The sequence below is a fragment of the Anguilla anguilla genome, chromosome 2 (assembly GCF_013347855.1).
Source record: "Anguilla anguilla isolate fAngAng1 chromosome 2, fAngAng1.pri, whole genome shotgun sequence".
Lineage (NCBI taxonomy): Eukaryota > Metazoa > Chordata > Actinopteri > Anguilliformes > Anguillidae > Anguilla > Anguilla anguilla.
The window spans coordinates 69,162,139-69,187,717 of NC_049202.1; the positions used below are offsets into that span (position 1 = coordinate 69,162,139).

The 25,579-nt window shown below is 50.0% G+C and overlaps 1 protein-coding gene across 4 annotated transcripts in view; it reads left to right on the top strand.

The window, feature by feature from the left end:
* sept9b (septin 9b) overlaps nt 1-25,579 on the top strand; it is an 87,656-nt gene that overhangs the window by 27,679 nt on the left and 34,398 nt on the right. For 2 of the 4 annotated variants that reach the window (XM_035405510.1, XM_035405512.1), the window contains one exon: nt 11,287-11,946. In XM_035405510.1, coding sequence (XP_035261401.1) covers nt 11,287-11,946 — 660 coding nt within the window. Of the gene's footprint in view, nt 1-94; nt 331-11,286; nt 11,947-23,904; nt 23,929-25,579 lie in introns of those variants that run through there. The other 2 variants (XM_035405511.1, XM_035405516.1) reach the window with 2 other exon arrangements.

Consider the following 25,579-nt stretch of genomic DNA (forward strand, 5'->3'; position numbering starts at 1 on the left):
GAGAGAGGGAGGGAGGGAGGGGAGGGGGCTTCTTGGCTTTCTCTCTTCATTCTGAGCTCAAGCATGTGTGAAGTGGAGGAAGAAGCAGGAAAAAATAAGTTGGTCCTTTAAGAAAAGTTGTGGGCTTGGATCTCTGAGACGTTTCTTTCTTTTTTTTTTTTTTTTAATACTTTGCCTCCTAATTTGGGATTTGTTTTGAAATCTTGAGAGCTTCTCCAAAACGTTTCCTTGGTTGGGAAGGGATTCCTATATCCTGACATTTAAGAAAAAAAAAGATGTCTGATTCCACTGACAATTCTCACTTGGATGGAATTATATCTGATTTTGAAGGTTGGTCTTTTAAAATCTTTATCATTTTGATGTATTACTATTTGATGTTGTCTCCCTTAAACTCTTTTATTGAATATATTTTGGAAGCACCAAAACCAGAAGATGAAATTATTTTGCCTTGAGGCTTTTTGTGTGTATCTCCTCAAGGACGTCACATCGTGTGCAATCTCTGGATTGTGTAGAAACGGAGCTTCTCTCTGAGCTGAGTTGTGTGTTGTGTGTGTTGTGTGTGTGTGTGTGTGTGTGTGTGGGTGTGTGTGTGTGTGTGTATGTGTGTATGTGTGTGTGTGTGTGTGTGTGTGTGTGTGTGTGGGTGTGTGTGTGTGTGTGAGGCAGATCGTGTGCTCGTGCGGTGCCAGGTTCACTCCAGTGCAGCGGCGCTGGTGAGTTAGCGGCCCTGGGCTTTTTTGGAAGCGGGACGGCACCGACGGCGGGGCGGGAGAGGAAGTCTCAGAGCTCAGATAAACGAGAGGGGCGGTTCTGGGAGAGATCTCTCCCCAGCTGATTGAGTCCGCAGGCTAACATCTGGCTCCCCGGCTCCCCCCGCTCAGCGCTCGCCGTCTCTGCTCATCTTTCATCTCCGCGATGCTGGCGTCCGTTTTCCGTTTCATCCCCCCCTCTCTTCCTCCTCCTCCTCCTCCCCCTCCTCCTCCTCCTCCTCTGCCTCCTGTCTTATTCTTTTTCCACAGCTGTGAGACGCCTGACAGGCTCTGCTCTCTCTGATATCAGAGCACATGGCTCCTCTTTTTTTCTTTCTTCTCCCTCCTCCCTCCTCCCCTAAATTCCTCTTTGAAATACCTCAGCACTTGTGTTGTGCCATAGTCTCTGTCAATGGCAGCTAGTCTGGGGCTGTGCCGGGCATTTCTCTCTCCTGAATTGCTGTAAAGAACTGAATGAAAATATATTTTTGGTTTTGAAAAGCTATGCGAACGAAGTTGAAAAAAACAAAATGTAACATAAAATGAAGTGTCATATTTGTAGCCTGCTGCGATGTCGAAACACATTGTCACAAAAAGTTGTGCAACTTCATTCAGCGTGTGTGTGTGCGTATCCAGTGTGTCAAATTTCCAGCCAGTGCTCTTATTCTCTGTCTGTTTGCCAGTAGTGGCAAGGAATGACTTACTTTATGACTTAATTTATCTGGCATATCTGACATAGCACTACTGTGGGAATACATTGTGTTATTTGTTGGAATGGGGACTGTGTTTTAGCTTGTGTGTGTGTGTGTGTGTGTGTGTGTGTGTGAAATCTGTGGGAGTATATGTTTTATATACGGCTAAATGCAAATGCATTGGGACAGTGACGCGATATTAGTTGTTTTGGCTCTGTGCTCCAGCACGTTGGACGTTGGAAAATTTAATTCGCGGGTGTTTGCATCCCATAAAACACAGCGATCCGTGCCAGAATTACAGCCCGGTACTCCAGCACATCGGATTAGTTTTGTTTAAAATCCAGTGTGCTGGAGTACTGAGCCAAAATAACAAAATAATTGTGTCGCTGTCCCAATACCTTTGCATTTGACTGTATGTGTGTGATATCTAGGTGAATATAGGGATGGTGTTTTGGTATGCATTAGTAGGGATGGTGTTTTAGTATGCATTGGGGAAGTACGCAGTAAAATGTCCAGTGTTAATTTAACTCTAACAGATAACATTTTGTCCCCATTGAGGGACTCTAACCACTATCTGTTAGAGTTGAATTAACACTGGAAATTTTACTGTGTAGGGATGGTGTTTTAGTGTGCATTTGTATCAGTAGAGATGGTGTTTTGGTATGCATTTGTAGTGTAAATGATGTTTTAGTGTGCATTTCTATCAGTGGAGAAGGTTGTTTTTCGTATGCATGTGTATATATGTGGAGATGGTGTTTTAGTTTGCATTTGTATGAGTGGAGATGGTGTTTTAGTGTGCATTTGTATAAGTGAAGATGGTGTTTTAGTATGCATTTCTATAAGTGGAGATGGTGTCTTAGTATGCATTTGTGTGAGTGGAGATGGTGTTTTAGTATGCATTTGTATAAGCGGCGATGGTGTTTTAGTATGCATTTGTGTGAGTGGAGATGGTGTTTTAGTATGCATTTGTGTGAGTGGAGATGGTGTTTTAGTATGCATTTGTGTAAGAAGGAGATTACCTGCAAAAGTGTGAATCTCTAGTCTTCCTTGCTGCGTTGGGATGTGTTACGATCGTGTTACCTATGACAAGTCCCCCCGTGTTGGCTGAGACAGAGCGAGTTTGGCACGGGACAAGAGCCTGTGTGCTGGGGCCGGAAATTCCGTCCAACGTGTGAATTGTGTGTGTGTGTGGGGGGCGGGGGGGGGGGGAGAATCCAGACAGACAGAATTAAGTATTTCAGTGCTTTAGTCTGTCTTTAACGTGGCCTTAAAATAGGCCTGCCAGTGTGTTTTTTAGCCTCCGCCTGTGTGTCCAGGGCACTGTGTGTGTGTGTGTGTGTGTGTGTGTGTGTTTCTCTCCAGATCTGTTGTGGCTTTACACACAATGGTAAGGTAAGGTAATCTTTATTATCCCCAAGGGGCAATTTGTTGCACAGCCAGCAGTAAATACAAACATCATCAACAATCGACACACCCTAATCAACACACAAACAATTCACACAAAAAACGTAGAATTATGTAATATTATTCAAAAGGCCAACAGCAGCAGGAACAAATGAATACTTAAATCTATTAGTCCTGCATTTTGGCAGATTATATCTGTGACCAGGTGGAACCAACCTAAACTCACCCTCAGTGATAGTGGAGCGTCTGTGGGAAGATAAAGAGCCGGACGGGATCGTGATTAGATTACTGAGGACGCACGCTGCTGTTAACCCCTTGCTGTTAGATTGTCCCCACCCCCCCTTACCCTCCTCTGGCCTCAGTTTGGGCCTGTCACGCTGTCTGCCTTCCATATGCGTCCCTTCTCCCCAGTGAAATAAGTAAGCGTACTGAGGAGGCGGACAGTGCTGCATGGTGTGGTTAGACCAGGTGTTCGGCCTAGCTGTGGAAACAAACTTCCCTCCTCGCACACTGCACACTGCGGTGTCTTAACGCGTCAGTTACGCCAGCTTTGGCCGTGTAGGCGCGTTGCATCACTAGGCAGCATCGTCGGATGCCCAGCGGGACTCCGCGGCGTCGGCGTGGCGACGGCTCACGTGCGTTTTTAAAGCGCGGCGCGAGGAAAGCGCCAATCACAGCCCGCCCTCGGGTAGGAGTCGCCTGTGACGCTTCGGCTTGCGGCTTGCGGGTGGGCTGATGGCAGCTTTGCTTAAATGTAGCGCTGGCCATACAGTGCCTGGCCTCTACGGCACACTAACCGTGTCATACATGAACTAGATTAGTAAAACAACAAAGAGGACCAACAGGGCCGTCGCGTTACTGACAATAAAGGAAAATGAGAGTACACGGGATAATTCGGCCTGACCGTGCTCACTTCTCTGGCAGAGAGAGTCTGCGCAGGTGCCCTAGCCTGGCTCCCTCGTACGTCCTTAAAGGGACAGTACAACCCGTTACACGCCCGTCTCCGTCCTCATCACCTGAGGCTGCCGGTAAGCCGGCGGATGCTTCCTGTGTCCCTGCCTGAGCGTAGTGGGGGATTCAGGACCCGCCAGTACAGCCTGTCTCTTTGTAGAGTACGTGCTTTCGGTTTGCTGGTCCTCTTGGGGATCGCCGTTGAAGCCCTTGCCCTTATACTTAACCCTCTGGATTTGCACCGAATTCACACGCCAATAAATCTAGTGCAGTGTAGTACACTCCCCTTTAGTACTAAGCTGATTGGCTAAACAATTGTCAGACTGGATGGGAACCAGTTTTTGTTTCTATATAAAAAATGTTTAGCTTATTTTTCCAGTAATAACGGGAATAAATGGCGTAAACTCATATCAGGCGAGGGTGCGAACATGTTCTACGAGCACAGAGAAGCCCTTCTCCAGAATGTGCACGTTTCCCACAGCTGTGTGTTGCTGGAACTCCTCTTTCTCCTCCGGATTCCTTCCTGGACGGAGGGAGTGTGCCCTGCTCTCTGTGTTCTTCGCCGGGAAAAGAGAGTGGAATTCAAGCCCTAAATTTGTTAGCTTGCTGAACAAGCGAAACGTTAGCACGTTGTCACGTAACAGTGAGCGTACGGTTTAAGTCTTGACCGGGTCTGAGATGTCTGAGCGTGGTCTTCCCTTTCAGTACACTCCCCTTCGGTTTGTTTCTTGGCTGTGTGATTCATCAGGCCTTGCTGCCAGAAACTGGACAGAATTGGAGTGTCGTGTGATTTCTGTCAAGAAATGTGTCATAAGAATGTCTGCGATGTCATTTTGAAAAACAAAGAATCGATAGTACTAACATGGTGAAAAAGCCTTGCTTTTAAGTTTAGCCGAAGAGAAAGACCATGCAGTTGGCATTGAGCTCACACTGCATCCACCACGCTTCTACAGAGGGCTGTGTCAGCCTACTCCCTAGCTCTGTGGAGTTACATGCGGAAGTACACTAACGTTTATATTACCAAACAGGGACATTAGGCAATGTATCAATTTATCAACCAACTGAGTTGGAGAAATGAATCATCTGTACACACACACACACACACTCTCACACAAATACACACACACACACACACACTCATGCACACACACACACTCACACACACACACACACAAGCACACTCACCCACACACACACGCACACCCACACACTCACACACACACAAACACACACACACACACACACAAACAGGCGTTTGTGGCGGTGCCCTAGACTGGCAGCAAACGCAGGGGGGATTTAGGGTGGCGGTATATGCGAGGAGACGTGTGCTCATTTTAAGCTGCGCTGTAGAGAGGCTTTTTTTAAGTTATTTTTTTTTATACAAAGGCGTGATGCCTGCCAGGTCCTCATAGACGCAGTGTGTTTACAGGGCCTCACAATGTTGCGGCGTGTGTGTGTGTGTGTGTGTGTGTGTGTGCGGAGCGCGAGTAGAACAGCTCTGACTCCAGCCTGTCTGCACAGCCTCGGGGCTGTGCTCCTCTGTTCCACTCTGCCCCCCCCCCAACCCCCCACCCCAAACACCGCCCGGCTCCCGCTATTCGCACACTTCCAGGGCCCTTCTCATGCTTCCAAAGCATTGCGGGCCCTGCACTCTGCACAGGCTACCTTCATAAAGGCTTGGGGCTTGGGTTCCCATGTCATATTCCCATAATTATTACTTGCACGTCTGCCAACAGTGATTTGCATTGAGCTCGCTGTGCTTCGCTACGCTATGCTACGCTGAGCTGCACAGGCTACCTTCATAAAGGCTTGGGGCTTGGGTTCCCATGTCATATTCTCATAATTATTACTTGCACGTCTGCCCACAGTGATTTGCATTGAGCTCGCTGCGCTGCGCTGTGCTGCACTGAGCTACGCTACGCTGAGCTGAGCTGAGCTGAGCTGAGCTGAGCTGAGCTGAGCTGATCTGGGCACGGCTCAAACCTCAAAACAAACTCCAGCTCTACACTCTTCTGCTTCGCTTCACTGTTGTGTACTGGCACTTCCGTCAGGCTGTGACATTTAAACAGGAACATACACATACAAACTGGGACGCAACACATTTTCAGTAGAAGATGCGCGCGTGCACACACACACAAGCACACGTATACTCACAGGCTGCCTAACCCTTTCACACACAGAGAGATAGGTGCAACATTTGTCACTCTCAGTGTGGTGGGTGTCTGTGCTTTAGAGATGACCTCAGCCCTCAGATGTGGCCTGTAGTCTGAGCCTGCTTCTGATATGACTGTGCTGAACCCACTGTGTGTGCTGGTCGAACGAAAACCACTTCTTTGTGATACAGACAGGTTCCCTCCTCCTCTTCCATTACATTACATTACATTACATTACAGGCATTTAGCAGACGCTCTTATCCAGAGCGACATACACAACTTTCTACATAGCATTTTTACATTGTATCCATTTATACAGCTGGATATATACTGAAGCAATGCAGGTTAAGTACCTTGCTCAAGGGTACAACGGCAGTGTCCTTACCCGGGAATCGAACCTGCGACCTTTCGGTTACAAGCCCAGTTCCTTACCCACTGTGCTACACTCCATCCTCTTCCTCTTCCCCACTCTCACCCTTAGTGCACGTCAGACACTGCACTCATCGAGATAAGAAGTATGTTCACCGTCTTGTCCATTGTAGTATGCTTTTACAACGAACGACTAAGCTCAGGGGGCGACGTAGCTCAGGAGGTAAGACCGATTGTCTGGCAGTCGGAGGGTTGCCGGTTCAAACCCTGCCCTGGGCGTGTCGAAGTGTCCTTGAGCAAGACATCTAACCCCTAACTGCTCTGGCGAATGAGAGTCATCAATTGTAAAGCGCTTTGGATAAAAGCGCTATATAAATGCAGTCCATTTACCATTTAAAACCTTGAGAATACTTTACGCATTTTTTCCATCAGTGTTAGGGGGATTTGGTTGCAGTAGTTTGCTATTGTAAAGGCCAGTAGTTTGCTGTCGTTTTTACTTGAGGCTTTTATGGTGTTTTCTTAGCACTGTTAAATGTGAAACCATAGTCCTGTGTCTCTGTTTCGGCTTAAAAAATCGCATGGCAATGTCTCCTTCTCCTATGTCCCTCTGTCATTAGGGCCACACTTTTATCAGACAGAGGTCCTGGATGTCCTGGGGCAGAGTGGTTTTGGGGCTAATGCGGGTCAGTGCAGGGGAGTGCATAAAGGGAGGGCCATCTGGGCTGCAGGAGGGGGGGGGGGGGTTCTCCTAAAACAGAGGGCTGCGTGTGCACACAGGTGTTCAGCGACTCACCGGTGACAACACAGCCGTTCCGTTCGGACAAAGACCCCATTTCCCATCATTCATTCACCGTACCGTGATGGATTTCCGGCAGCGTTTCCAGGGAACCGACCCCGGGGGATGGTGTTTAATTTGGCTGTGAGGCCGGAGGAGGATGCACAGGAACTCGTTTCTGTTTGGGAAGGGGGGGGGGGCCGCGGTTGTTTCTGACCGCTGAGGTGACTCAGGACTTTTCCTGTAGGCTTGCTCATCACACTAGTGATCAAGCAGCAGCAGCAGTGGCAGCTGGTTACAAAGCCCTCTCATGGATTACGACATCCTCTGGGAATGCTGTGTGCTTCCTTTAAGGATAAATCATGCAGAAAATGCACGGGTCATTAGGGCAGGGCATTGCCACTTCAGTGCAAACTATGCCGCTGGGACATGTGAAGGATGCGTGTATATCAGCAGATATATTTATATGCAGTGCATTTTCCCTGTGTTGTAGTATCCGAAGTAGAGGGATGCACATTTACCTGAAGGAACTGCAGATTTATGAATGGATTTTAATGGTGCTGAGACCGAGCAGACACGTGCTTGCTGCTGCTGAATGTCTGTCTTCGCTGAGTGCTACTGAGCACTACTGAACGCTACTGAGCGCTACTGAGCGCTACTGAACGCTAATGAGCGCTACTGAGCACTATTGAATGCTACTGAGTGCTACTGAATGCTACTGAACACTACTGAATGCTACTGAATGCTACTAAGCGCTACTGAGTGCTACTGAGAACTACTGAGCGCTACTGAACACTACTGAATGCTACTGAGTGCTACTGAGTGCTACTGAGCACTACTGAGTGCTACTGAGCGCTATTGAATGCTAATGAGTGCTACTGAACGGTTCTGAATCCTACTGAGTGCTACTGTGTGCTACTTAATGCTACTGAACAATACTGAACGCTACTGAGCGCTACTGAATGCTACTGAAGGCTACTGAATGCTACTGAACGCTACTGAGCGCTACTGAGTGCTACTGAATGCTACTGAAGGCTACTGAACGCTACTGAGCGCTATTGAACGCTACTGAATGCTACTGAATGCTACTGAACGCTACTGGGTGCTACTGAGCACTACTGAATGCTACTGAGTGCTATTGAACGCTACTGAACGCTACTGAATGCTACTGAGCACTACTGAATGCTACTGAGCGCTACTGAATGCTACTGAACTCTAATGAACTCTACTGAGCGCTACTGAGCGCTACTGAATGCTACTGAGCGCTACTGAACGCTACTAAGCACTACTGAGTGCTACTGAGCGCTACTGAATGCTACTGGGTGCTACTGAGCGCTACTAAGCACTACTGAGTGCTACTGAGCGCTACTGAACGCTACTGAATGCTACTGAGCGCTACTAAGCACTACTGAGTGCTACTGAGCGCTACTGAATGCTACTAAGCACTACTGAGTGCTACTGAGCGCTACTGAACGCTACTGGGTGCTACTGAGCGCTACTAAGCACTACTGAGTGCTACTGAGCGCTACTGAACGCTACTGGGTGCTACTGAGCGCTACTGAACGCTACTGAGCGCTACTAAGCACTACTGAGTGCTACTGAGCGCTACTGAACGCTACTGTGTGCTACTGAGCGCTACTAAGCACTACTGAGTGCTACTGAGCGCTACTGAACGCTGCTGGGTGCTACTGAGCGCTACTGAGCGCTACTGAACGCTACTGAGCACTACTGAGTGCTACTGAGCGCTACTAAGCACTACTGAGCACTACTGAACGCTACTGAACGCTACTGAATGCTACTGAACGCTACTGAGCACTACTAAGCACTACTGAGTGCTACTGAGCGCTACTGAACGCTACTAAGCACTACTGAACGCGCCCCACGGGTCTGAGCAGCAGGCCGGCAGCTCTCGCTCCATCGGCACGTTAGCCGTCCCGTCTCCGAGGGCACTGGAATAAAGGAATCTATCTATCTATCTGTCTACCTCTCTATCTATCTGTCTGTCTGTCTGTCTGTCTGTCTGTCTGTCTGTCTGTCTGTCTGTCTGTCTGTCTGTCTATCTATCTATAAAGCCACAATCTCTTGGTGCTCTGCTCACTGGGCTGCGCTCACGGGGCTGCGCTCACTGGACTGCGCTCACAGGGCTGCGCTCACGGTGCTGCACTCACTGGGGCTGCGCTCACGGGGGCTGCGCTCACGGGGGGCTGTGCTCACGGGGCTGCGCTCACGGTGCTGCACTCACTGGGGCTGCGCTCACGGGGGCTGCACTCAAGGGGGGCTGCGCTCACGGGGGCTGCTGAAAGCTCCTCCGCTCACCGCCATTCCCAGCTGTCCTCGGCTGACCCGCTGCAGAACGGGACGCCTTTCGCGAAAAGGCGCTTTCGCGGCGGAAGTGAAACTCTTCGTGGGGCGGGGGGTCTGTTTACCGACGGTCGCAGAAGTGCTAGCTCTTAGCGTTTTTGGTTTCTGCTTGCGAAAAAAAAAAGTCGTTGTGTGATATGTTAGTGCAATCCCCACTCCTGCTGTATCCGTTTCTCTTGTGACTGGGGGCTTCAAAAACAAATCTTTAAACAAATCTGTGGTGCCTGAAGGAATGTGCGAAACACAGGAAGATTTTTAAAATTATTTAAAACTAAGAACAAATCAATTTGTGCTCGCTGTGAATCACTTCATAAAAACTTTATTAGAATATGAGAAAGGATGTTTGGTCTGTTAAAGGACAGGCTGGACTGTAGATATTTTGGTTAGCTTCCCAATAAAGAATCTGAAATGGTGTCATGGCTGACAGGGTTGTACCGTGACTCTCCAAGATGGCAAACAGGCAAGCCAAACTCACAGAAACATGTCACGGGAACACGTCACTAAAACGATGAATATCATTTATTCAGATGTATATGCCATTTTCTCAAAGACCTTTTGATGAAAACGGACGGGTCCAATCTGATCTGTGCCTATACTGTACCCGTACAGCAGCGGGTTTAAAGAAAGGGTCCTGGAGGGATGGATTACATTACAGGCATTTAGCAGACGCTCTTATCCAGAGCAACTTACACAACTTTTACACAGCATTTTACATTGTATCCATTTATACAGCTGGATATATACTGAAGCACTTCCGGTTAAGTACCTTGCTCAAGGGTACAACGGCAGTGTCCTTACCGGGGAATCGACCCTGCAACCTTTCGGTTACAAGCCCAGTTCCTTACCCACTGTGCTACACTCCGCTGCTCTATTCTTACTGCTCTGCTCCCAGCTGCGTGAGCATGCTGGGGGACTGTCCCCTTGGCTGTCCCTAATTCAGGCGGGGGGAAGGGTGAGGTCCTGGCCTGCCCGTGGGTACGCAGGTCCAGCCCTGACGTCGAAAACCTGCCAGAAATGAGCTCGCTCGGCCTCTCGAGGAAACGACGACGTAAATCGGTCGGTGTCCAAACTCTCAGCGAAACGGAATCTCGAACCTGGCTCGCGGTTTCAATCGCTCCGTCCTCGGGGCGGACTTCCTTTCTGCAAGCCGGCGAACAGCGCGGGCTCGTCTCCGCTGTTCGCCATATTCAGTGTTTAAACGTCGGGTCCTTCTCACGGGGTGTTCTGTACGGTAGGCGGCTGTTTGACTTCGCGGTTCGCCCAGTGATTTGTGCACATTTTGAGGGGAGACGCGCTCGTTTACGCTGAGGGAAAGGGCTTTCCTCCCAGCGCTCCTCTTGATGTTCGGGACTTTGTTTGTAGCAGAGGGAAGCTTGTCTGAATTGTGAATCCGGCAGCGTGGCAATACAAGCTGGCTGTTGCTCTCGAATTGAAACGTTTACCTACAGCATCGCCTGCAACACTTTGTTTACGTGTCGTGATTTGTATTCAGCTTCAAACATGGACACCACAGAAACACACACGACGTGTTTGTGAATGCATTTGTAGTGTAAGCATTCATTTAAAAAGAAGTTGGTTTTTTGTTGTAATGGAATGTAGTTAGAATTTTTTTTTTTTCAGAAAAATGCTGTTAGCACTGTGTGATAAATATTATTCTTGTGCCCAGTAAACATTTAGAAAATACTCTGCCAGCGCAAGTATGCAAGTATGTGAGGTCCTGTGAATGTTTGCCACAGTGTAGGAAAGCGCTGTCAGTGCGTTCGGTACTGGAGGTGCTGTAGCAGGGCTGTTTGTGAGCGAGTGACTGACCCCACCTGTGCCTGCCTCCGCAGCACTGAAGAGGTCGTTCGAGGTGGAGGAGGCCGACGCGTCGGCGCACCACTCTCCGCTCGTCCGACGGACGCACAACCTGCGCGCGCCCGCCTCCTCGCCCGCCCAGCGCCACCTGGAGCCGGGGGGGCCCCGCAACTCGGACCCGAGCGGGAGGCCCGAGGGGGCCTTCCAGCGCTCGCCCAAACCGGGGCTGCGGCGGGCGGAGCGCACGCCCGAGCCCGTCTCCCGGCGGACGGAGATCTCCATCGACATCTCGTCCAAGCAGGCGGACGGCTCGCCGGGCCCCGCCGTCTCCCGCTTCGGCCTGAAGAGGCCCGAGGTGCTGGGCCACAGCAAGGCCTCCGAGCAGGCCCCCCGGCGGCCCGAGCCGAGCCTGACCCGTCCCCAGGAGGCCCCGCCCCCGCCCGTCAGGCGGCCCGATACCGCCGTCACCTCCGCCTCCAGGATCCCCGAACCCGCTCACAGGAAGGCGGAGCCAGCCAGCCCGGGGGGGGAGCCCCAGGCTCGCGTCGTCAGGGCCCCCGAGGCGCCGGCGCCGGCGCCGGCTCCCGCCAAGCCGCCGGTCAACAGCGTCGCCGTGACGACCGGCGTATCCTCCGCCCACCTCGCTCACAAAGCGCCGGCCCTGGGCTCGGAGATCCGCGTCAGGAGTCCTGACGGTAAGCCCCGCCTCCTCCTTTTGCCTGCTCGTCTTTACTGGCCGCGTGGGTCTTCATCTCAATCGCTATTGGTGCCCTTTTGGAAATCAATCTTTTTGATTCATTTTTTTGCATTTTGTCGTATTGGCAGCATTGCATGATTATTAGACAGTGGTCTGTTTCAAGTTTCATTGGCTCTCCGTTGCGCAGACTTAATCGTATAATAATCTAAGAATAACCACCTTCCATGTTGAGCTAGCCAAACCAGCCTGACTAATTGATCTGTTGTTTGGCTTTGAAGTGGGATGTGGTCAAGAGCGTCTTTCATAGTCTGAAGTGGCACTCCATGCCCCTAACCGCTGCGCTGCTTTCAAAACAATTTTTTTTTCTACGAAAGAGGGCATTTACGGACACACAAGGCATACTTTAAGGCATGAAAAATGAACCGGGGCAGTGTGTGATGTTATCCCAGCTCTGGATTTGGGGATTTAATCCTTTTTTAGCTCTAGTTGTGCTCCACTCCAGTCGCTGGGGCCAGAAGTAAGCGTGGCGGGGCTTTTATGGAGATGATGAAGAGGGGAGGAATGCCTCTGTGAAGCGAGTGAATAATGGAGTGGTGGAGCTGTGCTCACAGCAGCGGGTCTCGCTGACCGGGCCTTTCCTCCACGCGGGCCCAGGGATAGCCATAATGGCGGTTTCTCCATGGCAACGAACGGGCTCAGCACTTCGAGCGCCTTTGTCAGTTGAGTCATGCCCCCCCCCCCCCCCCCCCGAGATGCAGGGGCCGATTTGAAGCCACAGGCCCCCCCCCCCCCCCCCCCCCGAGGAACGGCTCTAACGCGAGATGCAGGGGCCGATGTGAAGCCAGAGGGCCCCCCCCCCTTGTGTGATCTTTAAATTAGTGAGCTCCCTCTTTAAAAAAATATTTTTCGAATAAAACCGCCAAGCCCGGGCGCCCCGCTTTGGGCTGGGGGCGGCCTTCGAGAGATCTCGGCGGTCAGCTGTCCCGGTGTTATCTTTCACAAGGGCCTGGCATCGAGGAAAAGCTATCTGCGTGAAGTTAACCGTGGCGACGGGGCGGGGGGGCGGGGGGGGCGGGGGGGGGGGGTTAGTGGGGGGGGGGGTTTGCTCTGGCCGGCGTTTGATGTCGGCTGGAGATCCGGGAGGCGTGCGCGGGCCGATGAGCTTCAGCGCACATGGCGCAGGAGAGACCGCGGAGGCCCCAGCGGGCTGTGGAGAAGGACAAATTATGGGGTGAAAAAAAAAGAAAAAAAAAAAGAAGAGTTCCCTTAAATGTGTCGTGAACTAGACGGGGGGGGGGGGGGGGCAGACCCTGGACGGGGGTACATCTCCAAAGGTTTCTAATGGACCGCTTTGTTTAGTCTTGGCAGGCAATGGAGGCACGGGAGAAATATCACAGAGGCCTGGAGATTGCGCTTGAACAAGATAAGAAGAGGTTAATCTGTTTCAACTGGAAAATTAAACATAAATATTTATTTTCACTAAACAGTCCGTGAGAGAGAGTGAGAGAGAGAGAGTGAGAGAGAGAGAGAAAGAGAGAGAGAGTGAGAGAGAGAGAGAAAGAGAGAGAGAGAGAGAGAGAGAGAGAGACAGAGGATCATGGCAGTCATGCCACAAAGGCAGCGTATAGTGTAGATATGGTACAGCCAGCTAGCGACCACGAAGAGTTCCAGAACAAACACGGAAATTCCCTTATAAACGATGTGTGTGTTGTGTTTTTTTTTTTCTCACCAAAGTGTATTTAGGGAAAGGATGGGGTGCACCACAGAATGACCTCCACAAAAATGTTTGTTTGCCTTAACCTTCACGATTCATTTGTATCCACGGAAACCAGAGGCTCTAAATGACTCGTCAGTTGGGCTGCGGCTTTGTCAGGGGCTGGAGACGATTCGCTGCTGCCCGTGCAATGACGCGTAACAGTCCGGACTGTTCTGTGGGGAACCATTTCTTTGATTCTCACTTAAAAAAGGTGAATTCGTGAGGCATGAATAGAGGTGAGGGATGTGAGTAGACCACACGCTACAGTGGCTGAGTGCTGGGTGGAGGGGTGGAGAGCTGGGGGGGGGGGCAGGGCGCAGCTGCATTTTGGAAATCTCATCGTCGAAAAAAAACCAAAGGCAGCCTTGCGCACGCTGGGGCTGGGCACAGGTGCAGTGAGGGGCAACTCGAGGGAAACCCTACTGCTCAGATGGCTCTGTAGGCCCGGCCCTGGGGGAGACTGGTGAACCACAGAGCACCTCTCTCTCTCTCTCCATACACCCGCACACCGAGAAATACGCAGCAAAGCGCACGTGCGCGAACACACCGCGGCATCTCCAAAAAACCTACACAGCAAAACGGTGGCAGCCCGGGACTGTGGGACCTCCCCGTGTTTGCCAGGCCGGGCTGTGGTTGTCCCGTGAGAAGGGGGTATGCAGGGGTACCGGGCGGTGCTTTCACTCTGAGAGTTTTGGCGGTCTGTGACAGGCCAGGGCTACGAGGATAGGCCTTCATCCCCAGCCAGATCGGCAGTGAAATGGAGGTGGAGGCGTTTACCTTCACTGTCTGTCTCCACTCTGTCCCCACTCCGATGCATTTTTTATGTTGTATGTGTGGTTTAGAGCATGCCTTGATGTGTTTATTTAAAACTAATATTTCTTTATGAATTTCCTTTTTTTTTTAAAAAAAAAAAAAAAACAATTTAGGAGTCATATATTGACCAGGTGCGTTAATACGCCACTGTGGGGCTCTTAATGAGATTCACAGTGCTGCATAAAAACTCATACCTCGATGATTAATACAGACAGGAACGAGATTGCGCCGGGTAATGTGCAGAAGGCTGATATGGTTTAGCATAACTCACAGAGTGAGTAATTCCCACAGGGAGATAATGGGCAAGCAATAAAGATACCCACACTTTTTTTTGTTTTATCCGTAGAGATACTCGTATGGGCTTGTGCAATTGAAGCGCAGATGTGTTATTTACCCGTCAGTGCTGCGATTCCTCCGCAGCCCATTGGCTCAAAATGTCCCCTCTTTGTGAGCGGGAGGCCGGGGTTGGGGGCGGTGGGAAATCCAGTTGGGGGATTTCCCACCGAAAGGCTTCGCAGGCATTTTCAAGATGTCTGAAAAGCAGCAGCATCTGACACATTTGGGTTTGATTACTGGCCCTATTTAACGCGCGGTGCGGATCGAAAGGCTTCGCAGGCCAGGAGTGGGAGGTCTGGAGTGGGCCAAGTGGATTCCTGTAAACTTGAGGGAAGGGGAGAAGAAGAAGAAGAAGAAAAAAAAAACAGAAGAAGAAGAATGAAAAGCCAACTATGACCTAATATGTCAGAATTTTTAGACAGAGTGTCCCTCAGTGCCGAGATTGCTGAGGGTTGCACCTCTCCATCTTGGATTGGAGGATGAAAGGCGATGAATGTGGCTTTGTGTGTCTCCGGGCAGACAACTGCAGATCAGCGTGTATCGGGAAGTCATTTTCAGTTACAGGTTTTTGACGGTTAGACCAAAGGCCCCACCAGACGGACCTGCTCCACCTAGAAAGAGGGTAACTGCTGTAATGCGATAGCCTCCTTCGTATTCGGGGTGAGGCGCTCACACTGGGGTACCACGCTGTTTTAACGGACGGAGGGATGAACTACTGCGCGGCGTCGTCGCCAGCGCTGATGTACGCTACTCCGGATAGCACGCAGAGGTCCTCACAGCAGGCGTATTGAAGCGAGCCTGGAAAGATTCACATATTAAACACGATATAAGAGCAATCAATTTAATGATCTGCTCCTGGGCTGGCCTTAGCTGACCTGCTGCACCTCCTTTTCTCTTTATTACATAAAGGTGCATCGCAGTGAAACGTTGATCTTGGATGTTGAAAGGCGTCGTTTCTTTGATGTGTGGCATAGTGGCTAAACAGGTTCATGCTTCTGTACCCAGGTAGCAAACTGAAATTTTTTAAAACTCTAAGGTATTTAGCACCTTCTTTTTCTTCAGTCGGTATCCAGCTGCGTACAATGATTGTACCGAAAAACAATATTATATACATGAAGCCCCAGATTAATAAATAATGGAATTCATGGTATAATATGGTGTACCTTTGAGGGGGGATGGGGGTGGGGGAGGATAAGTTTCTAGGCTTCAATTTCCAAACAAACGACTGTCATTGTACCCTTGTGTACAGTACTCAATCTGCAACGTATTAGTGAAATATCCAGCTGCGTTGGATTCTGCGATAAAAACGTCGGTTATGTAAGCGTCTCTGCCAAACAAATAAATAGCAATAATAAGCCTCGCTGTAGCTGTGGCTGTGGCTGGAGGGCAGGGCATTGCAGTGATTTTCCACCCCACGTTGCGCTGTCGAGTTCCCCCCTCAGTTCAGGAAGTCTGGGTGAGTTATTCCCCCACAGGGACTGGCCCTATTAAGGCCATTTCTCCCCAAATTAAGTGTGACCCGTGTTGAGGTCCTGGGCCACCCTGATGGAGAGGGTTCAGGCCGAGTATGTGGAGATTTAATCTGGGAGTCACCAGTTTCAGAGAAACCAAAAATCGTCATATGATATTGCTGCATATGTTTTTGTATATTTATACACCATAATGAATTTCATTTTTATATGAGATTCTATAAGAGGTTCTATAAACTGATGCTAATAGTTTCAAGTGTTTATTAATCCCTGCTGTTCTGGTTGTGCAGTGAGAGTATTCAGAATGTTTCCACTTCACGATAGAGGTGGCTGTGTGTTTTTGGATATGTTAGGTAGACGCCTTCCTGTAAAGTACTTTTTCCGACAGGAAATGACCTCACACACAAGCACGCACACACGAACACACACGCACGCACGCACGCACGCACACACACACACACACTTCCCTGGCTTCCTTCCGCTTGCCGTCAGAGCGATTGTTTCCCCTTATGTTGACCTCGCCGCAGTCCTTCCTGACCGTGGAGAGCGGTGGCCAGTCCGTGTTGGGGCGACACTCCAGCGCTGCTCAGTGGTCTGCAGTGAACGGAAAGGACGCTTTACTGCAGTGTTAAATGATTAAATAAATGATTTCACTAAATGATTAAACTGTCCATACAACACAGTAGCATCCCATGGCTTTCAATAAAGCTAATTGCAAAGCATTATCACCAACATCATCATTGTCGCACCTGGTTTCATATATACTGCATATATACATGTGTATTATGAAGGGCACCATTGAATTTATAGAATGTAGCACACGCAGGCTTAAACTACTTCCTCAGAGTTTATTCCAAGTAATAAAACAAAAATGCAGTTTGTTGTGTTCTCAAGAAACATTTTCCATCCAGCGTCCGCGGGTTGGCTCTTGTCACAGGGCAGTCGACCACGGGCCTGACCGGACTGAGTGCTTGCAGTGCTCGCATTGCCTGCCACTGCGCGAAAAAAGATCCTTTGAAGTTTCCCATGAGTCACCGCTGCTGAGGCGCATGGAGCCCCCCCCCCCTTAGATTCGGTCTCGGTGTGGGGCAGGCAGCTGCATCTCCGTGGTAACAACTGTGTCGTTTAAACAAAACAGGCCTTTCATCAGGCAGACGTTACTCCCCCAGGGGGCCCTGGGCCTCGTGAGGATGTAGCCCGGCCTGGCCTTGTCCCCCCGCTTCCTGTGTTCCCCTGGGCTCTGCTGGGATGGGTGGCTGAGGGATGTACTGCTGGAGATGAACTGCTGAGTCACAGTCGAGGACCGTACGGCCGAACCCGGAAGCAGAAAAAAACGCAGCATCTGCGAATCAGTCTCACCTGTATCCTCACAGCTGTGACCCACTGTGCAGCGATGCCACTCCCCTCAGTCTGTGTTCCTGTGTCCCTGTGCCCCTGTGTCCCTGTGTCCCTGTGCCCCTGTGTCCCGGTGCCCCTGTGCCCCTGTGTTCCTGTGTCCCTGTGTCCCTGTGCCCCGGTGCCCCTGTGTCCATGTGTCCCTGTACCCCTGTGCCCCTGTGTCCCTGTGCCCCTGTGCCAGACTGAGCAGCAGAGTGCTGTAGCTGTAGCTGTGCTGAGGCACAGTGAGTGATGGCTGAGGGACCGAGCCAGAGGGCAAACAGAGAACAGAGGGCCCTCCACCCTCAGGAGGGGTCAGGCTGGGGCGGGGGGGTCGGGGGGGGGGGGGACACGGCCCATTGACACGGTGAAAGGGAGCAGGTCCACCGCAGGAGCCACACAAAGTGCCCACAAGCATCAGCTTTCAGCTTGTCCCGGCATGCTGCAACGACACAGGGGAACAGAGAGACACCCAGGCCGCGCTTTCTTAAACTTTCAGTGGGGTGGGGGCGAGAAGGGGCGGGGGGGGGGGGTGGGGGCTTATTATCATTTGCACTTGCTGCATTCCAGGGTCTGTAACCAAAGACCGTCCTGTCAACAGCTGCCGTTCCCCCCCGAAAAACCTGAGCGATGACAGCGGCTTCCTGGAGGGGCCCCCTGCCATGGCGGGGTGGGGGGGGGGGGGGCGTGATCCTTCCACACAATGTTTTAGATCTGGCTCCGTTTTGCGTCCTGCATGTCACAATATCACCCCCCCCCCCCCCCCCCCCCCCCCCCCCCCCCCCCCCCCCCCGAGTGTCTGATGCCACATGAACCCCTGGGGGGAGGAGCAGGATGCGCCCGGGGGAACAGGTATTCGACAGAGACAGACGCTCGTGGAGAGATCCCAGGCACAGGCTGCCCTGTGGAAACAGTGGGTGTGTCCCACAAGGTTTCAGCTGCTATAAAAAATAATTGCGGGAGTATAATATCGCAATGCTAACTCAGTTTATTTTATAATTTGGCCGTATGTGTGTGCACAGGAATAGGTAAAATCATAATTAGCAGATCCCGCGCGATTGTGTGATTGTGTAAAACTTCACTGCATTGTGATATGCAGCGTGGAAAAACAAGAGCCCACTGGAGTGGACTCCTTCACAGACACTAGGAGGAGGAGGAGGAGGAGGAGAATCCTAGCAGTACACCAAAGGAACTTCTGGCAGGATGTTTTTCTGTTTTTTTGGGGGGGGTTTTTTGTCGTGGAGGTTTTCTGGGCACGGCCTGTTCTCTGTGGGCATTGTCCCTGCTCTCTCGCTTGGCGCCCCCTTTTTTTTAGGATGAGTGCAGTTCTTTATCAGCACCCCCAAGCAGCTCCACTCTCCCTGACTTCCGTGAACTCTGTCAGCTTCTCTCGACCAATCACACGGTCCCAACCAAGAACCCAGAACACAGCTGTGCGCATTGTTCTGAGAGAGCCAGTATAAAGCTGCGGGTTGCCTAAATGTTACCGTTTTGCTTATGAGTGTTTATTTGTAGTAAAGCATGTGCTTCATCATCTAAAGCATGGTACCCACTTCCTGCAATAGCACTTTTTGTTTCTTTAATTGATACAAGGAAATTTCCCTAGTATGGCGTGTTTGAGCCAAAATGGCTGACCGACCATTTTCATCAGGCACCTAAGGACTGCATTCTTCACACATGTATCATCGGGATGTGTGCCACATACTGTATCTGTTCGGACAGGTGGAATCGATTACAGATTTGACCCGGGAAGTGGGTTCATCCTCACATTAATTGATTCCAAGAGCAAGGCAGGAAAAATGTAGCTTCACACTCTCAGTCACTTTCAGTTAGCACGACGCACACCTCATATTTTTTGTTAATATCTTAAGGCTGTGTCTGAAGCCGAAGTCTTTGCAGTGAGCTAATTGATTGTTCTCTCAGCCACCGACTAAGATGTGCTTGTATGTCTCTGCGGAGATTTTGCGCTGGTTTTGTCGTGCTGAGATTTTGCGATGGTTTTGTCGCGCTCTGTGAAAACCAACAGGGCTGCAAAATGTTAACTTTCACTGACACAAAATTTGCTTCTTTAACTCTCAGAGAGCGGGTCCAACCTGGCGCGAGTCGCAAACAGGAATTAGAGCATTCGACGTGACCGGGCCACTTAAAACGGACGTGCCTTCTGTTCGTTTCTCTCTCTCTAATTCCGTCGCTCCTTTGGAGAGTTTCACGAGGAGGAGTCAGACAGGGACGTGCTCTCTGTGGCGTCCCATTAGCCCCACACATGCCGTGCTCAGTCATACGAAAACATCACCCTGGGGAGGGGGGCGGGTCTGTACTTTGTCCGGGCTGCCGCGGCGTGGCGTGGGGAGTCGGGGGGGGGGGGGGGGGGGGGCGAGGCTGCAGCCTCAGCGAGTGTGTGGCCCGGGTCAGCCGTCTCACTGTGTAATTGCACACACCACCGGCCATAGTACATTACTCAGCACTTCCAGCTGTGTAATTATACTGGGAGGGAGAGAGAGAGGGAGAGATGGAGAGAGAGAGAGAGAGAGAGAGGGAGAGAGAGAGAGAGAGAGCAAGAAAGAGAGAGAGGGAGAGATGGAGAGAGGGAGAGAGACAAAGAGAGACAGGGAGAGAGAGAGAGAGAGAGCAAGAGAGAGAGAGAGAGAGGCTGAAGGGTTGAGAAGGAGGGCGAAAAGGATCAATCATGGGTTAGTGGCTATAAAAAAAGCTCCTTGTGGACGGCACTACTGTCGCTAACCTGCGCAGCTGTTTATCCAGACGTGGTTTTTTATGTTTGTTATCTTCAAGGGTGTGGGGCTGGAGGTAAGGGCACGCAGCGGCTGGACAACCACAGCCACCCATTCAGCCACTCTGCATGCACATCCCCGCTTCAAGCAGTAGGAGGTGCTGTGGGACAGGCCATGTCTCGTCTGTGTTTGCAGCAAAGAGTTAATAAAAAGAACAAAGCAAGTAAACACACACATACATCGCCCCCCCCCCCCTCCCCGGGTACTGCAAAACACCCCTCCTGAGGCAGCGGTACACACAATAAAAGACATTTTGAAGAAAACAAACTGAAATTGCAGATTTCGGCTCCTTATTCTTCAGGTCTTGCAGTTAACTTCTGTTTTCCTTGGTGGTGATGGAGGCAGAGAGCTGCTAAGATCAGTTATATCTGTATTATATTAAAGAGGCAAATGTGATCCCCTCCACCCAGCAGCCCCCCCATGCCCCCCCCCCCCCTCGTTGCAGTGAGATGCTGACAGTGAGTCAGGGGACTAGGGGGCGGGGGTTGAGCGGAGGAGGATGGGGGTCTCATGGGTCTGTGGGAGCGGGCCTGCCAGTGGAAAAGGACAGCCTCTTCCAGATAAGGGCTGCGGAAGTGTCCGTTTACGCTCAGCCTCCGGCGCGGGTCGTAGGTCAGGAGAGTTTCCCACCGCAGCGGGACCCTGCGGAGTGATCCCCCCCCCCCCCCCCCCCCCCCCCTCCGACGCCTGCCCCCGGGCCCCCCTGCTGCGTGCTACGCCCCCCAACCCCAAGGCTTACGGACACACCGCCGCTTCCTGTGACAGCTCGCCAAGTCCCGGCTACGTAACCACGGCGACCCTTCCAGCGTTGCTCTCTCCACGGTGACATTTTGAATATTATAATAGGAAGCACGCAAATCTCTGACCTTTGGAGCGGAGCCTTTGCTGATGAAGATTTCATTGTCAGGGTTGTGTGGCTCTCTTCGAGCCTCCTCTCTACTAGCGAGGCAGTGAGTCGCTATAGTTACTGTGAAAAACAGCAGTATACTGTCTCTCTATTCGCTGTGTGAAGCAGTGTGTCGCTATAGTTACTGTGCGAAACAGCAGTATACTGTCTCTATTTGCTGTGTGAAGCAGTGTGTCGCTATAGTTACTGTGAGAAACAGCAGTATACTGTCTCTCTCTGCTCGCTGTGTGAAGCAGTGTGTCGGTATAGTTACTGTGCGAAACAGCAGTATACTGTCTCTCTCTGCTCCCTGTGTGAAGCAGTGTGTCGCTATAGTTACTGTGACTCGTCCAGTCTTTCTGGTACAGTAGCTTTCACTCTTCTGATGAAGATCCATGTGGACCGAAGCATTGTCCTATGCACATTCAAGTATACTCAGAATCAGTTTCCTTGGCAGTGTAAGAGTAATGCTCAAGTTGCACTATTGTACTGGACTTTAATTGTGTAATTTCTCGGGCAGTGAGAGCCCCTCTCTCCACTGTAGTGCACCGACTATAGTGAGCCTGATGTCAGCATCAGCCATAAACCCCGATGGTATGTGTGTGAGTTCTTTAACGGTGATAAGGGACCGGGGATCAGCGTTTTATGAGCTCAGCTGAGACCAGCGTCAGGGCCTGGAGCTCCCCGTGGAAGCAGCTCTCCTCCGGGCCCTGCTTTGGTTGAGACCTGGTTGTCTCGGGTGACTGTTTCCCGGTCAGCAGTGTCACGCGCTCAGTGGTTTGAAGTGACCCTGAAAGGTGCAAGCTGCAGCATGCCGGGTTTAGAGCAAAGCTCTGCTGGGTTTACACAGGAAAGCACTCCCACCACTGCGGTGGCTGCAACGTTAAAGGTGCACAAACACCTTTAACATTTTCTCAGCTTGTTTGTTGGCACTGTGCTTCCGCTAATTAATAATAACAACATTGCACCCCCTGCAGTTTTCGCGATTCATGAAAATGGAGAACGGGTGTTTTAGTTGAGCTGTGTCGGCCATCTTGTGTCCCTATACGGTCCGCTTCCGGTTTGTCACAGCTGTCTGCTTTAAGCAGAGGAAACCCAGCCAGCACTGGACCCCATCAGCACAGGGTCTGGAGGTATAGAGCAGCACTACTGGGCTGTGTCCGAATCAGCCTCCGTACTACTGTGTCCTTAAAGTATGCACTGGCTACTAAGCATACTGCGTACTGTTTAGTGCACGATGGGCCATATGTGAGAAATACCATCGTGCTATTCTTACTGTGCTATGAGAGTGTCATAAATCGTCCCCTTTACACTCCGATTCAGTCAGGGGTGTCAATAAGCATTCTGTAAACAGTGTGAGGTCCATTTTAACAGTGTACCATAAAAGGTAAACAACAACGTACATTTAAGCACAGTCCTGGCTTCACTGGTATTTAAATTTCCCGCAGCCATCTGTGTTTGTTTGTCGGTGGAATACGACGTAAAATGTCACATTTAAGGGAACAAAGTGTTAATTTACTTATTGAATAGTATGCTTCTAAATATACTTTGCAGAAATAAATATTTCATTCAGGTATTTTAAGTATTTTACTTAACAGGCTTTAAAAAAAAAGTGTACTCAACTAACAAACTCAATAGTAGGCAAGTGCACTAATTCGGACACCGCCAAATTTTCTGGTTGTTGGTTGACCAGTATGGGGGGGCAATTTTAAAATTTAAAAAAACATAAAACTCTTTTGCAGTGAGGATACTGCCCTGCAGAAGATGTATGCAGAGACGCATACTGTCGTGTGCAATTTTTTTTACCTCACTTATTGGATGCCTGGAAAAATAGCCACTCCCCTCCCCCTTAAACGGCAGAATTAATATTTCCTTACTTGTTAGTGCTGGACAGGATCAACTGCCTCTCTCTCCAGTGGTTTCTCCCCAAGTCACTATAAAATGTTATAATAAGAGTAATTATTCATATTAATGATAATAACTTCATTAAAAAATGTCCTTTTCTTACAATCGTGCTTCACTGTAAAACCAATGCCAAACGTGATACGTGAAACGAGACTGTGATAAAATGTGCACAAATGAATATCTAACTTATTGCACGTCACTTTGGATAAAAGCGTCTGCCAGGTGAACGTAATCTGACGTAATGCAATCTAAGAATATTAACCGGTGTAAATAATCCGTTTGGAACAGGACCAGAAAGCACCAGATTAATGAGAGTGACTCAAACAAAAGCCCTTATTCCCTCGAACGAATACTCTCTTCATCTTAATCACTGGGGTGCGTAGCACAAACGAATCCTGCTGCCCCGGGATTAATTATCCATGGCGGCCGTGCCAGGGGGACGGCACTGCTAGCACCGGCGGTGCAGTCGTACCGGTAACGGTCACACTTGGGAATGTTGCCGAGAGGAAGAATGTCGCGGTTGGAACGTAGCCGCGCGGCGCTGCTTTTGGAGCTAGCGACAGTGTCATTGCTTTCGGTACAACTGTACCATTAACTCAGTTACATACCATTTTGGATTTTCTAGTGGATTTAGATTGACTGAAATTTGGTGAGCCATTATGTTCTATTCTTTGTCATTTTTTAAAGGATGGAATTTCAATTGTTATATTTCGAGGAGATAATGTAAAAATGTGACCTGACGTCCAGGAATATAACATTCTCTTTCCTATCAAGGCATATGCTTTATTGATGAATACGTGTAGCTGTCTTGCTGTTTCATAGAGAGTGCTAAAATTCCAATATGTCAGCGTGGCACATTGGGTTGTGCAAATTAAGTTCACGGCCTTCAAAAGTATGAGAAGTGGTAAAGAATATTCAATTACAATTTCACTTGGACTGCACAATCCAAACTCGGTTGTTCCCGAACATATCTGTAAACGATTATAGGCATTAAAAAATACAAGGCTACAAGAACAAGAAAAAAAAAAACTAAAATGAAAATATAATTACAGATTCCTTTTTTTCGAGGGTTACTCACTCAGTTCTCCTAGCTGTGAGGAAGTAGGAACAGGGATTTCCCAGAGGATTGATCCATGACCAGTGTTTATTATTAAGCTGGAAAGCACAGAGAAAACGCAGCGTTTCGTGCACTGTGGCCAAGAGCCTGTGACAGCAGTCAGAATGGTAACGTAGCTTCACATCTGAAGCCTGAATCTCTAGGTTATTAATTGGGACAGAAGACACCGCTGCCTGTTTTGAGATTCGTTTTCATGAAGGGAACAGTGTATTCTTGGCTGTTGCAAATAGATTGGGTTGAATATACAAGCTGTGAGTGGTTTGCATTAGAGGGATATGCAATCTATCTCCCTACTTTAGAGGAAAAAAGCATAGAATAAAAAGTTCAAATCACCCAACCCCTCCTCCATTCACTCTTGGCATACTACCACTGTTTACCTCAAATAAGGCCTCTCCAAACTTATAAGGAAGATGTCTCTCTCTCTCTCTCTCTCACACTCACTCTTTCCCTCTCTCGCTCGCCCTCTCTGCCCTTTTGTTTTTAAAGGGACTGTAGAGAGAGGGGGCCTAGAGAGATTTGCCCAAACTATTTCTCGATTTTAAAAAGATAAAAGAGAAAGGAACATAGACAGATGTAAAGACGATCTGAATCTCTCTCTCTGTCCCTCTCACCCTCTCACTCTTTCCCTCTCTCCCTCGCTCTCTCTGTCTCTCTGCCCTTCTGTCTTTAAAGGGGCTGTAGAGAGAGGGGGCCTGGCGAGATTTGCCTAAACTATTTCTCGATTTTAAAAAAGTTAAAACAGAAAGGAAAATAGACAGATGTAAAGGCGGTCAGAGTGTGTTGTTCTGTCCTGTATGTTTTTTGGGGAAGCTTAGCGCTGCTGGCAGGCCCCCCGGGCCTTTGATCGCTGCGCGGTCCGTGCGGCCGCGCTCCCGTGTCCTGGGAGCTGGCGCGGGCGGCGCTAAGCAACACAGATGGGATCGCTCCGACGGCCGGCCTTTCAAGCCAGCGGAAGCGCGGCGATAGGAAAACATGTCCCGTCAAACGAATGGCTCTGCTGTGAGAGCGGCGACTTCTGATCTCCGGGTCTATCTGCTCCGCGGCTGGGCCCCTTCAAACGTGCAGTACAGCACCGCGCCGTGCTGTAGAATTCAACATTTCTCCTCAGCATTAAAAGGCGGGTTTGGCCTCAAAGAAACGCTCCATTTAAAAAAAAAAGAAAAAAGAGATGAGGAGAACAAGT